Source organism: Tympanuchus pallidicinctus, unplaced genomic scaffold, assembly GCF_026119805.1.
Source record: "Tympanuchus pallidicinctus isolate F22 unplaced genomic scaffold, pur_lepc_1.0 scaffold2, whole genome shotgun sequence".
In the NCBI taxonomy this organism is placed as follows: Eukaryota; Metazoa; Chordata; class Aves; order Galliformes; family Phasianidae; genus Tympanuchus; species Tympanuchus pallidicinctus.
The window spans coordinates 30,553,708-30,570,871 of NW_026294721.1; the positions used below are offsets into that span (position 1 = coordinate 30,553,708).

The window sequence follows — 17,164 nt, forward strand, 5'->3', positions numbered from 1 at the left end:
TGCTTTGTCTCTAAGAAACAGATTTTGCACACAAGAATACCAAACTCCAAATCATTTACAGTCAAAACAAGACCACAGCATGCTGCTGTGTCTTGTTCTCAGTCCAACTATTACCTTGTAGTTCAGCAGCTCTATGAACTCCCACTCTCAAAACGCTTCCAGCCTCCCAGAAGCGGTGTTCAAGTTTATTCCTGTGACCTTTTTAAATAAACATTTGCTGTTCCTATGAGACCAACGTTTGAACAGTTTAATGAGCATTCACAGTTTTACTTTAAAATGTTTCAGTAGAGCTCACAAAGGGCAATGATGTTGCATTATTACTTTTTTTTAGTAAACATGATACTGTTCAAAGATGCCAAAATGACAACAACCCAAGAGAGGAGAGAGATGGTTTTCTTCCTACAATGAAATGTATAGTGAGATTTATTATAGAACAAGTCGCTATTTCCCCAGTGTCCTTTAGTCCAACACAACTATCTCTAAGAATGACTAGAGTCTCTTTTTCTATCCTTAATTACTCTCAGGGGTTTTATGCAGAACTGGGTTTTAATATAGACTATCAAATTACTGTGATGGCTCTCATGCCTCCTATGCAGACATCTGTCAAATTTCATTGTGGCCCTCTCTTATAGGATCTCAGGGATGCACCAGCCAAAGAGCAAAATTTTTGTAGTTCCTGACTAGAAGATCTTTAAAACTCAGGGTAAGGTGCCTTCTATACTTGTTCTCCTTGAATGCTGCCTTGGAAGATGCAGCAAGCCTATGCAAAACCTCTCTATGGCAGCTCTTTATTTCTCAAAGGGCTCTCAACTTCTCTTCATTGAGGATTGGTTTCTTCAGGACCCATGCTTGGCTCTCCTCCAGGCTGGGATTATTTGTCAGAGGGGTTGTCATATACATTAGAACCTATAGCTGTTCAGCCTTCATTTACTGAAAAAACTGGTGCAAACTTTTCTACCATCTGATCAAATCTTTGCTTTCATACTGCAGAGTATCTTCTATGTCTGCCCTCCGTTCATGTGATTTGTCTGCTCTTCATTCAGTGATATGTAACGCAGAAAGTTTCTCCTCCAACCATGGAAGACCTTCAGGAAAAATATAAAGGTACTGCCATACAGCTGGAGTGTGACCAATATCCACAAGTAGAATAACATCTTATGATAGATAATACAGAAATTATTTTCTATGCACTTAATATGTTCTCAGGTGTCTGACAGAGCTGCAGAAATTCAGATGCAGTCTGTCAGTTTTGCATTCTTTGTGGCCAAAATATTGCTTAGGCTGAACCAAGGTTTTATGGAGAATATTATTTTAATATAAGATGAATTTGCAGTAGTCCTAGGGAGGAGGGGGAAGAGTTCTTTCTTCATGTTCTGTTTTCATTTTCTTCTTTTTTTTATGGGACCCATTTGTGTAGTTGTTTCTTTTTCACCATACATCTGCTTCTAGTGCTTATTCTTTCACCTGAAATCATAATTTTCTGTGACATCAAACTGGTTGTTGCAGAGAAAATGATGATGTGACATTCATAAAATTATGAGTACATGTGGTAAAAAAACAAGCCAAACAACAGGAGCAGAACTCTGAAGGAAGAAAGGGCCCACTTCCATGCTTTAAGTAAGAAAATGAAAGAAAATTTAAAAATTTTGGGGCAAACCCTTTCCTAGCATAAAGCACGCTATATGTGCAGATATTAGGAAAACCTTAATTACTTGAATTAACTGGGAGTTTACTATTACATTTTTCTATTTCATCATTTTGATGGTGAAACTTGTAATGCAATGCTGCTATTCAATTTTAATACTTAATACTTAACTAGGCCTTTCATCTTGTTTGTGTATGCTTTTAAATCAGAGGATTCTGCGCTCTTAGTTCTTTGCAGTCTACAACCCCACTGCAGAACACAGAGCAGCATTCCATTAATTTTATTTTTTCAAGGAAAGTAATTTCATGAAATTATATTGCACTGACGGTATTGTTTGCTGCTTTTTTTCTGCATCTTCTTTGCACTTGTCTACAAGCAACAGGGCATGGCAACACTGTACTTTGGTATTAATGTTTTATGACTTGAATGGTCAAATTGATTTGGGATTGCTCAATTTGTACTGAAGTTCCTTTCCATTTATTTAATTACTTCAGGGATAATATAAATGTGATTACCAGAAGTACTTTTTTAAAAATTTGCTTGTTGATTAAAATCAATGACTATAGTCTTAATTTTTTTCTTTAATGAAGAAAAAACTCATCCTCAATTAGCCATGCCTGCTGCCAAGAGCAATACAAATCTTGTAGTTAGTTATCTCAAATTGCCAGCACTTATCATTGGTTCTAACTCCAGTTCTAACTCCACCTTCATTGAGGGTGCCGCATTAAAAAATGACTGCTAAAATAGTAAAGAGGTGAACAATAAGCTTGAAATGCAAACAGAAAACTGTATTTTAATACAATGTCTTCAAAGACTGAAAAGGTGTAGCATCAGTCTTCCTGGATAAAATCGCTGCCAGCATATGTGCTGGGTAGTGACAACTGAAGCAGTGGTGTATGGGCCCAGGGGCTGCTACCAGACACAGAAGCCTTGTTCAGCTCAGGTACTGGACTGGCAGATGAAGGACAAAACAGCTACTAAAATAAACTGTCAGGTGCTCACTAGCACTCACACAACTGCTTTATTTCAACAAATCACTTTAAAAAATGTTCCAACTGAAAACCTAGTGATATTTTTGGAAGATTTATTATATGTTAAATTTTGAGTGCCCTGTAGGGCATCAGTGCTAACAAGCCTTCCTCTCCCTTGACAAGTATCATGGAATTTCAGTCAGGAGTTCGGCTGAACATTTGAAGGGACAGGCGAATGTGACAGTATCACAGTGTCCCTCGTGTAATGCTGTGGCAATAGCCAGAGGCAAGCCACACTGAAATTCTCAATTGATTTCCAAAAGCTATCTTGTTTTTTCCAATTCTTCTTCTCTCAGGTACAAGATAAATCACCTGTTTCTAATTTCAGTCAAAAGAACAAACATAGTTCCACTCATGAATTCTGTTAAAAAGCAAGGAAACCAAACAGTATGAAAAAGCTAAAGTAGCTAAGCCTAAGACAGGCAAGGGGCCTCCTGGCTTAAGTGCAGCAGTTCTCTCTGCCTTCCTTCCCACTTGAAATGCTCACAGCAGATTCTTCTGCTGATTTGCTAAGTCCACGCAACTCCTGAGTAATTGCACTGCAGCCAAAACAAATTACTCTAGGTTTATGAGAGTGTAAGTCACAACTAAATCCAGCCTATGCTTTTTACTTATGTATTATAAAATAAATAATGGAATCCAATTATACCATAACTCATCAAGCAGTTTTCCTACAATGGTAGGTGGGCATTTATAGCATCCCATGCTATTAACAGAATAAACCTGCATGCATTTAGATTTAGATTTCTCAGCTTCATCTGGCCACGAGCAAGGATCTGAGTAGACCAAAACCAAATGCCAAGCAGAGATTTTCTGCTGGGTGCTGCTGAAAGGAGCTCAGCATGAAGCTGAGCCTGGCATTGTGCAGGAGCAGTGCTGACAGCTAAAAGGAGCTGTGGTCCTCCAGTAAAGCAGTCAGAGAGGCAAATTCAAAGTGTGTGACCTACAGGGGTTTGAAATAAGGCCAAGAGGCAAAAAGCAAAACTGACTAACGAACATCACAAAAAAACATCACAAAGCACGTTTGCAGATCTTACTAGGCCCTGAGTAGTGAGGAATCAAGTGCCCTCGGAAAAGCTGTGGAGAGTCTTGGGTTTGGTTGGGTTTGGGGTAGTGCTGCCTTTGCCCAACAGTATGCAGCTGTAGGGAGCGAGATCTGGCCTTCAAAGGGAGCAGCGTTCAGCCTGGTGACTGTAGGAGATGCTTCAATTTCAAGGGTTGCAGCTTGAGAAAGACCAGTAAAGTCTTTTGTTTTAGGAAATCTTTTACCTCCTTAGCAGAAGGCCGTTCACTGATTTGACTTTAGGGCATCAAGGAACATAAGGTGACTGTAGAACAGACCACACTCAGGAGGCGAGGTGCTAAGATGTCATTGGTAAATGAACTGGACACCATCTCAGGTAAGTAACCCCTCTGCAAGGAAGTAGGTACAGCTCTAGATAGCCTTCTCACACCCACCCTGACTCCTCAGGCTATTCTGCTGGCTGGACAACTGACAAAATGAGCAGCAGCCTCAGGATTAAGGGCGATGTTGGAATGTGAATAAAGCACAAACTTTAAAGACTGTGAATGAAATGCAGGAGGGGGATAAAGTAAAGAACTGGAAAAAGTCTGCTTTGTTTCTCACTTTTATAGTCTTGGTTCCTGTACTGACAGAATACTGATCTACATATTCCAATAATCTTCCTGGAAAAAATAAGGAAAAGGAAAAAAAACAGCATTGCAGAAAATATAGAGGACTCTTCATACCTGAACTCTTTGAAACGCAAGAAAATCAGTCTCAACTATTCATTTTAAAGACATGAAGAAGAAAGTGCAAATACATGGTAAATTGCATTTATTAATTTACTTTTCTTATGTGGGCTGCTTTTAAGTTTTGGCTTAAGTCATAAGAATTTAGTCACTTGTCTCAATACGGTCAATATGTAGAACATAAGTTTGAAAAGAGTAATAGCCTTAGAAGGAGAATTCATGTTTTTGTCACCCTTCAAATGGCTCTTTCCAGTGCTCTAGGAAGATTTATTCTGATTCCATTTTAGACAACCATAAATTAAAATTATATTGTTTAATAGCTTCCTAAGAACATTCGTGACTAATTGCTGATAAGTACTAAATATTACTGTGAAAATATCTGTTGGCATGCATATGGTATGCTTGGTTTCTAGCTGATGCAATGCTTGTTCTGCTGAGGGTTCGAAAAAATACTGCATTATCAGGGACTCCTAGGTTAAAAAATACAGCATAGTTTTCTAAGACTCAGGCACTGCTTAGAGAGGTAACACAGTATTGCTGCACTATGAAAATTAGAATTTGACACCTCTCTCTGTAAACAATCAATTTTCAAGCAATTAGTTACAACCTTTGGTCTCAATTTCATGATACTGCTTGATTCGTAGGTGGTATTTGCATTTGTTAAGGTCTGATACAAAGAAAAGTGAAAGATTGTGGTAAGATGCTGCCTCGCTGCATGAATCAGGGTGACTTTCATAAAAATAATTAGCCACTAGTATGCCATTATCAACACCAGTTGCATTTTAGGATTCTGCTGTTTTTCCATATGGTACTATGAAAGGCTATGCCATTTTTTTGAAGAAGAATGAATTTGATGCGTTTTCAGTATGCTTAATTCTTAAGTGTCTGGTTTTCAGCTTTAGATCCTGAAATTAAACTTGTCTTCTGAAAGATGTATGAAATTGTACAGTTGAGTAGTTTTGTGTTTTTTGTAAATAGCCTTCCTTCTGCAAGAGGTCTGTACATCCTTCTAGGATGGGCAGCCAAGTGTACGGAATACATAGCATCCCAGTTCTTTTGAACATAAGAGGTGGCATATTGTTTGTGGTCTAATGTTAAGGGTGGGATCAAGACAGATTTGGGTCTGTGTGAGAAGCCACAGAGGTCTTGCCATTAGTGCAGTATGACTAGGTTGATAGAAATGTATGACTTGGGAAACAAGAGAAGGATCCAGTGCATATCCTGCAGAAAAGCAGCTGTCAGAAGGCAGCCCTTACAGAATAAGTTGGCATTTTTAATTTCTCTCAAGTTCTACAGTTATTTATATCATGAACTGTGGTTGGTGAAAACATGCATGCATGCTGGTGGTTTTGTGAAAAAACAAGGGACCAAATGGAGTAAATAGCAGTTGATCTGAGGATCCCTGAAGAGGTCTCTAACCTCTACCATTAATATGCATTTTATAGAAGTGCAGAATGGGATTTTTTTCATTTCTCTTATAAGATACATAGAGGGTTTATTTCACTGTGAAAGCTTTCAGAGTATTTAGATGTTCTGAACAGCAAGAACGAATTATTTCATAATGGGTAAAATCCTGTCTCAACTGAAGTCAACATGAATTACTCATTTTCATTTTTTGTGGTTTACAAATCAAGCTCTGAATATCCTAGCTTTTCACCACCTCTTATAATTATCACTTTAATATTACAATTACAGTACTTCCTACAGTGTGCTCAGTGTTGTATACAAATGTGGGAAAGTAGTCTGTCAACCAATCAGTTCAAAACTGGAGTGTTTTTCACACATGCTCATGCGGATCTTGGTTTTTGTAGCAAGAACTGTATTATGTTAAATAACCTTTCTCAATCAGTGGAGATGGTTTCATATGCAATATTTAGATCTCAAGATGTAAGGGGAACCTTTTGGACTTCTGGAAGTATGCTCTAAAATACCTGTAAGACCTATACATCTATAACAGCTCTAAAAAAAGAAACATCTGGGAAGAATGACATGGGGTTTTTGGAAAGGAGAACAGTAGGAAGGTAGCTTTGATTTATTTCATGGGGAAAGAGTGGCAAAGCAACTACAAGATAGGTCCTATGTTCTGACTAGACAATGCCTAAGAATTTAGCTTTGCTTGTAAGCAGAAAGTAGCTGGTGGTAAAAAGGAATGAGTGGGCTAGGATTTTTCTATCTAGTAATAAAATTAAGACAAAATTCTGCTCCTGAGTGAGGCTGTGGAATCCATTGTCTGGGCATACAGAGGTTGAAGTGACTGTATTTGGTATAGGCTGTAGTTGTAGTGGGAGAGAAAGCAGGTGGGAGAATGAAGAGGATCACACCTCCATTTCTTTGCAGTTTTTGCTTTGACCAAGATTTGGGGAGCAAAGTGAATGTGGCATAACTACATAAATCATTTAGAACAGTTACAGGCTGTACAGGAACATGCAGTAATGTATCTGTTCTTAAACTGTAGGACAGCATGGAACAGTTTGCATAGTGTGGTTGTTCCTGAGGTAAAATCTTTTTGGCTGCCTCAATTGTTTCCTTCCTATGCCTATCAGAGGAAGGCTGGGAGACTAGAAGCCTCATCAGAACTAACAAAACTTTCTTCTACTCTGCTTTGCAGTTATATTTGCCTGTATTGGTGATGTTTAGAGACTACATAAAGGAGGTATTTTCACAACATAAAAGCTTTAAGAAGGATGCTCTCATGGCTGCTTGGGATAAATTTGACCTATTTTTTTCTCTTTAATTGTTTATGAAATGCATTTTATTGTTGGTTTTTTTTTTTCTTCCCTTCTCAAAGAGTTTATTCAGCATTATTTTTAGGGGCCTAAAATTGGGGATCACATAGATGATAACACTGTGCATGTTACCCCAAACATAATGGAGAAGAGAATCCATCACTAAGTAACAGCTTCTATTTCACGTTTTCAGTAAGGAAATCTTTCAGTATAATGTCTGGCCAGGAGGTTTGTAATTCCCATTTCTTTGTGGAAGGGTATTAAACCTGAGCATTTGGATTTAGCAATGGATACCTCTCCCACAGCAGCAGTGTTTCAGAAGTATCCAGTGGAAATGGCCTTGCCTTCATGCAGGAGATCTGAGAAACAGTGTCATTTTAATTTTATCAAGAGAAAATTATTAGGGAATTGTCCTTCTCTGCATGGTCATTTTGTTGGGGCTTTCCCCACAGAAAACAAACAAACAAACAAACAATAAAACACAACCAAAACACTTTACTCATAGCTTTCATCCTGCATTGTACAGATTTCCCTCCAAAACAAAGACTTTATTAGCTCCCTTTGTCACTGACAAAACATTATGTTCTTGTTGATGTGAAATAGAGGATATTTGGGGCTTCCAATAAATAGAAATGTTGCTATGAGCTATTCAATATGGGCTTGATTTCAGACTTTTAGCCTAACACTGATTTAGGACTTTTAGAATGTTTTCCATTGTTGCATGCTATAATTGTATGGCTGTGGAAGTGAAAAAATAGTCATGCACATGGTAAAATAGAGTTCCTGAGGTATTTTGGGTTTCTGCGGCAGTCCCAGTTATCAGAAAAGTGACATCTGCTTTTGTGTCAGCTGAAAAGAAAAAGATGATCTATACAAAATGTCTGATTAGAACATGATTAGAAATATTGTCCTCCACATCTTGTCTTTGCTATATATTAAATATCTTTGTTAGGGAAAAGTAATTTATATAAAAATAAATAAGTCATAAATGAGAATATACTAAATTTTATGGTAATAAGCATATTTAAAGTACTTGTCTTCAGTAAGATTCTAGGATAAGTTATAGAATCATTACACTTTAAGATAACAATCAAAACAAAGCAGGATAGGGTGGATGCGATAAATAGGTTCCATGAATAGCCTCTTCCACTTAAATCAGAGATGCTGATTTGATTTTTGTGGTATTTTATTACAGCCTGTTCGTGATTCTTATTTAAATGCACAGGGAGGGCTGTGACTGTCCTACAGGACTGCAGCAATACAAGGCATACAGAACATATCACTGTGCTGTAGGTTTTTGTTCCACAAAAAGGCAGCATGAGGCATATAGTGCAACATTTTCTGTGCTGTGTAAGTCCTGCACTGTAAAAGCAAGAAGCAATCCTCATCACCCGATATTTGAAAACCATTTTCGTGTTTGCTTATTATATTTCATGTAAAATTGTGGGTTGAACAAACAATGACATGAGTAGTTACACAGATTTTACCAACGTGAAATAAATCACTGCAACCTGGGACTGAGCTTTATATCACATATGACCCTGAAATAAAATTTAGTAAGTAAAATGTTATGGAAAGCTCAATAGTTTCATCTTGAAGTTTCCACAGGGAAGCAGGTGTTCAGTTGATTGGTCACCTTAAACAAAACCCTAAATGAAAGAATTAAGTATTATCATCCTGAAGTGGTAGCTGTCTGTAAATGAAAACACCAGCATGGAAAATCTGATGAGCTTCCCCGAGGTCAGAGACAAGATAAGTAATTTCAAACAAGATTAAATGCAAATTTCCAAACTAGCTTGAAAAAAATTGTAAGACGCTACCAATAATTCCAGTTTTGAAAGACAGCAATTCAGAACAGCAAAAACTTTTAGCAGATGCAAAATGTATCACAAAGAAAAACTCTTGCAATGTGACATAAAACACTAAATCTGAAGATAATGAAGTGCTTATGCAATTGCATTTCACTTCCCATATGCAGACATCCATAGGCTTCTAGCTACTTCATGTGAATACAGAGATTGCATTTTCAAAACACTGCAACTGCTGGTTTGTTTTTGCAAATCATGTGTCCATGCATGCAATCCACACACGGAGTCACAAGTGCATTGCAGTTTGCTAATGTGTGGCAATTCAAAATTTATTTTGACCACAAAAGAACTAAAAGTCGTCACCAATCCCCAAGTCCTGATTATCAAAATTAACCACATGTAATCTTGTTGCAATTGATTGGCCACTTAAGAATTCTGAGAATCAGCAACACAGCTGAAGCTTCCCTTTCAGCCACATGTGTAGCTCTGCGCAGCTCTGAGACTGGCAAGATATGAATATTCCCTTCTCGCTCTGACTTTTCCCCTGTGAGCCTATTTGAGAGTAATTAGCCATTCAGATCGCTGTGTACGTAGCACTTGCACTCTCTGGAAAGCTAGTTTGTTACGTTTAAAACAAAAAGAGCCCTGAAGCCCATAAATCTTTTCTGATCTTATATCCAGTTGCATCATGATATCATAGCAGTTTTTTTATTCTTAGTGTCACAAAGGCGTAATGCGAGTGCACTGTACAATGATCCTATGAAATCAGAACAGTTGTACAGTAAATAAAAATCTAGAAAAGAGGAACGTGAATGCCAGTAGACAACATAAATTCCTTTGGCATTTTTCTCCTTCTACCAGCATCATTACAAAATTCAGCATATTTCAACACTTACGGCTATCGTAGCATATATTGCCCAGGGCACGTCCTGTTTGCAGCAATACTTCCTGGTCTTTGCAGTTTAACATCTGCACCAAAGGAGGGATCAACCCAGCATCCACACATGGGTTCCGCATAAATTCTGCAAATGATGGAATACCTGTTAAAGAAAGCCTGCTATTTTCAGGTTCTTCCATTCTAGTTACCCTGGCATTGTGATGGGGCCTTTTGTAAGAGTACAGTCAAACAGTGCAAGTTCACGTGCAGGTTTCTAAAGAACAAACCCAACATCAGGATTTGGGCTTATGCTGTTTCTGTTATTTGTTAATTTAGAAGGAATTAAGAATATTTAATTGACTTCCATGGAAACTAATTTAACAGAGCTCAGGCTGAGCGTGTTTTAGAATCATAAAGAAATGCTGAAAAGAACAGAGAATCCACATCATTTTTCTCCATTCAAACTAAACGTAAATTAAACTACTGATTTACACAAGAGATGACTCAAATTATCCAATAGAAGCAGCATTTTTTACCCTTTATTCCCATAGAGTTCTCCCAAAGTTTTTGATTTAGAAAAAAAAAAAAAAAAAGAAAGAAAGAAATAAAGCTAAGTAAAAGGTTCTTGATTTGAAGATAAGGAATAAGAAAAAAGGTTCTTTATTTGAAGGTAAAGAATAAGAAATACAAGAGGGATTTATGTGAGACTTTCCTCTTAGGAGGAAAAGTAAAGGACCCATTTGCTGGGTAGCTTTTTGTATTTCTGTCCCTCTTTCCTACTATGTCCCTCTTTGCCAGGGAACCAAAGAATTCTCTTCAATCTGTGCAAGTCACAGGTAGACAGTTATCCTGAAATAAGCTGGATACTGCTCTCCAGGAAGATCTATAGTTAGGCAGGCTGTTCTTTTTACAAGGGAAATTTACAGAAGCAGCCACCCAGACACTTGTGGAAGCTGAGTAGTTTACTTTGAGGCACCATCAGAGATATAGCACTGTAGTAGGCAAAAGGTCAGTACATTTTTTATTTGTTGTGAATTGCAAATTACGTCTCTTCTTGATCTTGCACTGTCTTGGATCTTTCACAACCAGTTTACTTTTGTGTTGCTTAGTCATATATAATGAATGAACTAGGATGTACAATCCTTACACAAAGAGATGAGAAAGCTTTTCTGACTTTGGATCAACAGAATCCCAAAAGCCAACACCTCAAAGAATTCATAAAAGTACCAAACACTTTAGGTATTTTCTTTGATGTGCCTTTTAAAACATACTTTGATGTTTCTTTACTATAGGAATTTCTACCTTTTGTAGTTCATCATGTAGTATTGTTTTAGCTAAATAAGTAATTGTCATGGAGACAACCAAACCTCCTGTGCTGATAAACATTGACATATCACCAAGCAGATGAAGAAACATCTTTGTATTTGCACGCATCTAACAGAAGATGATAGTCAGTAAAATTGACCCCTAAAACACTGAACTTTTAGAAACTGTAGACAGATACTGTACTGTGATAAATGAGATGGCCTAAATGGTGATACTATCACTTATCGTTACCAGATTGGATGTCCTTGTAACTTTTTATCTATTTTTTTGTCACTTTCTTATCTATCTCAATGTTTATTTGCTTAACATATTACTTTCACCCCTCTGTCTTCTCTGCCCCCTCAACTTCTTCTTCTCCTAATTGCCAATGAAAGCTCTTTTCCATTCCTCAGCTTCTCTCTGCATCATTTTATTTTATATTCATTGCTTTATCATAGTTTCTACATCATCAATCATATACTTTTTTAACTTCTGATCTATGAGAGGAAATAGAAACTTGTTCTATTCTTAAAACATCTAGATCAGTCTGTGCAGCTGTTTAGGGTCTTGCTCAAGCAGTGAGAAGTGTTCACTCCCTCAATCTGGAGTGAACAGAAGCTTTCAGTCTCCCATTCAGAAAAAAAAATAGGCAATGTGCTGTGGAAGCTTATGTTTATCAAGGTCATGTAAAGGTATGAAGTAAAAGGAGTGGTGCCATATATGGCAAAACTGTTGCTGTCTCACAGGTATGTAGTAAAACTGCAAACATATTTGCACAGAAGTAATAGATGAAAAAGAAGGTAACCAAGTGCAAAGTCATTTAGGTTTCCACTATCCTGCAGGGGAAATGAAGCAGATCCTTTAAAGGAAACACTGAAGAATCACTTAAAAAGTTAGGAGGGGAGTGACTGAACAACAGAGTAACATAAACCAATCGAGGACAAGACTTCCAAAGAGGGATTTAATTGTTTTGTAGTACTACGGATTATAAAGATGGTTTTCTTATTCTCAAGTCTGGCAAAGAAGAGAAGACCTCAAAAAAGAATTTAAAAGCTGGGAAGAGAAACTCCAGGTACCAAAAGCATCTGAGCTTTCAGCGTGCTCAAACTGGAAAAAACATGTAGGTGGTCCCTTATATATTCTATGGCTGTAACTGTGCGTGCTACGTGTAACAGTGTGCTCAAACGATGCACATCTTTTCTTCTTTATACATTTCAAAAAGCCAGTGATGTGCTATTTCTGTCCAATAACATTGCTGATTATCTTAAAAACTAAATAGCATAGAAGTAAGAACTAAAAATATTCCAGCAGCCAAATGCTGTTTTGATTGTACTGAGAAACAAAATTTGACACAATAAAAACAAAAAGTGAGAGGGAGAGATATGAAAAATGTCTAATCTACAAAATGAAAACATAAATGAAGTAAAACATACTGACAAGTGAGGTGAAAAACTGAAGATGTTCCAGCAGAAAAGTTCTTGTAGAAAACCTCACCATTTCTGGCTACTTCTGCTATGATGTTAGCTACTTTTGCTGTGCAGGAAGACTGGGGCATCAACAGACTCGCAAACACCTGAAGAACTCCACTTTTCTGGATTTTTTCACTTGTCTCCGTATCTGAAAAACAAATCACACAAAAATGACTTAAGCATCAGCTTTGCTTGGAGAAGGAAAAGGAAGAAAAAGAATGTAAATTTTCTCAAATGTAATTCTCAAAGTTATTGCTTTCCAATATACAAGCAGACATATTTCAGTGATCATGTTTGCTTTGCATGATGCATTCATGGAACTTTATACTTTGCCATTCAGAATCAGTCTTTATGGGTGACTGCTTATAAGTAAATATACAAACATACTCATGCATGCACTGAGCCACAACTGGAGAGAGGGAGAAAGATTAAAGGCCATGGAGTGATATGATCTGCAGCAGCCTGAAATACTGTGTAAAAATCAAGGAATGGTGCTCTGAAATGTATAATGATGGAAAACATTCAAAGAATGATGGGGATATCCCAACATCTGAGGGCTCAGAGTAATGCAGAAATCAGAAACTGGAGAAGGAGAGCTAAGCAGATCCTAGTCTAGACCTCATTTAACTCAAATGTGTATCTTCTGTATTACTTTGCTAGGCTATGGTAGCTCCAACACAGTCCCAGTAGAAGGGAAAAGGAAAAATAACACTCAGATTGCAGATTTCAGAACAAATCATTTCCTCTTTCTGCCTGTTTTACAGAAGGAATTGTGCAGTTGCTCCACAGTAAAGGCTCCACATAGCATTACTAGCCTGCAGCTCTGTACAAACTGTAAATGAACTTTGATTCCCTGCAGTTAAAGATCGGGTACTGGATACTAACACCTATCTTGCAAATGCTTTCAAATAGTTTGCGGTTTTGAGTTAAATATTAGTGTGATAGACTATTAGATGGCAGCTACAGCTTCAGAACGCAGCATAGAAGCCCAGGAAGTCATCTGGAGTAGCAGTGTGCAATCATTTCTTAGCTGTGCTTCACCTGCAAATAGTTAACAGCACGTCATTGGGCTCACCATCTCTTCTGTCCTCCTCTTCCCTCCTATTCCTATTCTCAGTGTTGCCATTGCCTTTTGGCCTCCAAGACAACCCACTTTAAGCGCAGGAGAGCTGCATTGGGCTCACCCTGCAGAGAATATGAATTAGAGGGGGAGAATTCAAGTCTGGCTTGCAATTCTGCCTGAGCTCTGTATTTGTTGTATTTGTTCTCTTGCGATGTTGGTCTCTGACTAGGACCACCCACTACAATATGGTGACATCTGATCACCAACAGATTAGGTAAAAACCAAAGATTGATTAATTTCAACATACACATAATGTACTAGTTGTTACTGATCTATTTGCAATCTAGTTAACTGATTTTTTAACATGTATTGAGAATTCCTCTCAGAAGATTCCCTGTAAAACAACTTCCAACTGATATGGAAACTTTTTCAAGTTCTGACATTAGCATACGCATTGTTAGCTATGTTCTCCCATGGATATGTATGAATGAAATGAAAGTCTGAATTCAGAGAAATCGTGTCAAGATTACAGACTGTTCCAGACACAGTCTATTAAAGGAGAGATGACTCTCCCTTGAGTTCAAAATTGAAAGGACAAAAATGTAGGTATCTGTGAGCCCAATGTGATTTTAACCACAGTTAGTAGGCAGGAGACATTAATGCATTTTTCTCTACTGTGCTGCTGAGACATACAGTCTTATTTTATGAGCTGTAGTTTGATGGACTTATTACTGCCAAAAAATAAATTACACAACTGGAACAAAATATTTCCTGCAAGAAATGGGAAAATAAAACAAAGTGCTTCTCCAGGCCAGGTGTGTGTAGCAGATAGGCTCTGATTTATTTTATTCTCATAAGTAAGTGTGTATCAGTAAAAACACGGTGCATAATAGACCTGTTGTAAATTGAGATATTAGCTACCTGGTATCACATAGATGAAAACAGGACATTCACTTCCATTTTCTAAGATCTTGAGCAGTACAGGAGCCACACCTGTATACACTTCCTCCTTCAGAAAACCAACATCCCATTGGTTCTGGCTGAGCACCAGTGTCAAAACTTCGCTTGTTACAATGTGCTGAAATACACTGATTCATTTCTTCATACAATTCATACAATACAGTTCATACAATACATACAATTCATACAATACATTCATACAATTAAAAGACAATTTAGGTATAGAAACTCAGCTTTCTTTTGGAGGGCTTTTGAAACTCTTACAGAAGGAAGGGTATTTTAATTGCAACAACTTGGCTTATATATAAACTTTAAGTTGCTTTGTTATATCTAGCTTTTTTGCTCAATATTCTTTGTATTTTTCTTAAAGAAGGAGGACTTAACGACAAGCAAACGATACATGGACATGCCCTGTGGAAAGCAGGACATCCAAATGAAGATCTTCAGCAATTATTTCACTTGAACTGAAGAGTCTCCTGAACATTCGCTTTCCAGGTACTAACAGTTCAAACATGTCTGTAGAAAAAAAATAACAAATTGGAGGTTTTAAAACAGGGATTTGGCAAGAATTGGAAATTGGTACTCCTGAATTCTTCCCTTTACTCTCTTCATGGACTGGAACAGGTCTGCTTTCTTGTTTCTCTGTGTATGCAAGAAAGAAGTAATATTTGCGAAAGATGCGTATCTGCTGCATGCTAGCTTCATTCTGGGCTTCCTAGTAAATAATTTGAGGCTATATTATTTTGGAATCTTATTTCAGGTATCATCTTTTGAATTGTTTCCATGTATTGTCAATTGTAGCTGAGACATGTAAAAACAAACGTTTCTGCAGGAGCAAGTGAGATCTAGACAAAACCTCTGTGATGTAATCTCCTTTTATGCTTTCTGTAATGGTGAAAAAGGGAAGTATAGCCAACATTAATGATGTATTAACAAGCTGCCATTTTAACTCCTTCAGCAGAACTATACTTCCTCACAAATTTGTTCAATTTCTGTGCTAAGAAAACCTGACAACCTAGGCTGCCTGATATTAGGGTGCTGTACCTCAAAAAATGCTTTTGCTATAAATACACATCCAGATTACATCTGCTTTCCTTTAAAGCCTGATTTTCAACTTGCAAGCACAACCCACCCACAGAGTACCTACTGATCTTATCTTGAAGGAAAGGAACTGTAGGGCTGTGATAATGCTACTTTAGAAACAGTCCTTTTGCACACAATACAGTATAATGCTGTGCCATGGCAAGCATAATTGGGGGAAAAAACCCTAAGGTCAAAACTGCAGCTTTGGATGTCTCTTCCTATCGCTAGATATCAAGATGAAGAATATGTTAGATCACACAGTGCCAAAATCTTATTAATGTCATAATAGTGTGATTAAATTGTCAATATCTTTGCTTTTCATGGTTTTTGCAGTGCCTGCAGTCAGAATAATAAAGGGTGTGAGCAGGAAATTCTTTAATGTCGTAGATCAGAACGGGAGAGCTGAGCACCAGGGCTATCAGAGTGCTTAATTAAGTAGCAGAAATCATTACAGGAAAAAATCCAATTAGATTGTACGCTCTCCTCTCTTGGCTCTATTTCCTGTTAAGTTTTACTCCTCTCTGTATCACTCTTTTCTCATCTCTGCATCATTTTCCACATCTTCAAGTGAAAGAAAAGGCAGGGAGCAGGAAGGAAAAGGTTTATCTGTCACAAATACTGCTACTTTGTGCTCACAGGCAGCAGAAAAATATTGGTGCACAGTTCGTTTGAACAATGAATTTAAATTGTACTACTACATGGTTTTTTTCGGTGCATACAACTTCTCATTCCAGCAGAAAAAGAGTATAAAATAATATAAGTGAGGGCTATCACTGCAGCAATGCCTGTGTTGTAGAGCTTTACATGAGAGAAGAACCGTAAATGAGCAGCTCCATTAGTGTCCTCTTTATTAAGCCAACCGTGCTTACAGAGTACTTTTTTGAAAAATGTACGTATTTTTAGCTGAAGAGATGTTTTATAAACCTCCAGAAACCACTGTAGGAAATTACCATGGCTTTATAATGTCCCTCTCACATGTGCTCTCATCAGAAAGAGGAGGATGAGCATATGAATAAATAATAATGAGCCACATATATAACAGGAGAGGAACCTTTCATCGGCTCACTCACATAGCAAAATGGAAGGCGCAAGAGATGTATTCCTAACTGGTACATCCTCTATCCACCACAGTAGAAAGAAAAAAGAAAAAAGGTTCATGTGACCAAGAGCTCACATGGTATTCTGCCTCCCTGTCTATCTGTAGCCCTCCTGCTGTTTTTTTCCATACCACAAAATGGAGATTTTGGTCTGACTAAATGAACGCAAAAAGAGCCTCTGGAAAACAAATGATGTGATCTTCTGCAACAAGGTCTACATCACAGAGGAAGGAGCCAAAAAGACCACTCCAGTAATTTTTTTTTTTTTTTAAAGAAAGAATATATACAATTAATACTATATAAAAAGAAAGAAAGAATATGTACAATTAAATGCATAAATATATCTTC

At 37.5% G+C, this 17,164-nt stretch overlaps 1 protein-coding gene and 1 long non-coding RNA gene across 11 annotated transcripts in view; one reads left to right on the forward strand and one right to left on the reverse strand.

Moving 5' to 3' along the window:
- The window catches only part of RAP1GDS1 (Rap1 GTPase-GDP dissociation stimulator 1), an 86,326-nt gene that overhangs the window by 28,591 nt on the left and 40,571 nt on the right, over positions 1-17,164 (reverse strand). For 5 of the 7 annotated variants that reach the window (XM_052682126.1, XM_052682125.1, XM_052682124.1 and 2 more), the window contains 2 exons: positions 12,639-12,761; positions 9,859-9,984 (listed from right to left, as the gene is read on the reverse strand). In XM_052682126.1, the coding sequence (XP_052538086.1) occupies positions 9,859-9,984; positions 12,639-12,761 (249 nt within the window). Of the gene's footprint in view, positions 1-9,858; positions 9,985-12,577; positions 12,762-17,164 lie in introns of those variants that run through there. The other 2 variants (XM_052682128.1, XM_052682130.1) reach the window with 2 other exon arrangements.
- Positions 1-17,164, forward strand: part of LOC128080191 (uncharacterized) — a 68,127-nt gene that overhangs the window by 10,695 nt on the left and 40,268 nt on the right. For all 4 annotated transcript variants that reach the window (XR_008206533.1, XR_008206532.1, XR_008206535.1 and 1 more), the window contains exons 5-7: positions 991-1,104; positions 4,312-4,502; positions 15,007-15,131. This is a non-coding gene — a long non-coding RNA (uncharacterized LOC128080191). The remainder of the gene's footprint in view (positions 1-990; positions 1,105-4,311; positions 4,503-15,006; positions 15,132-17,164) is intronic.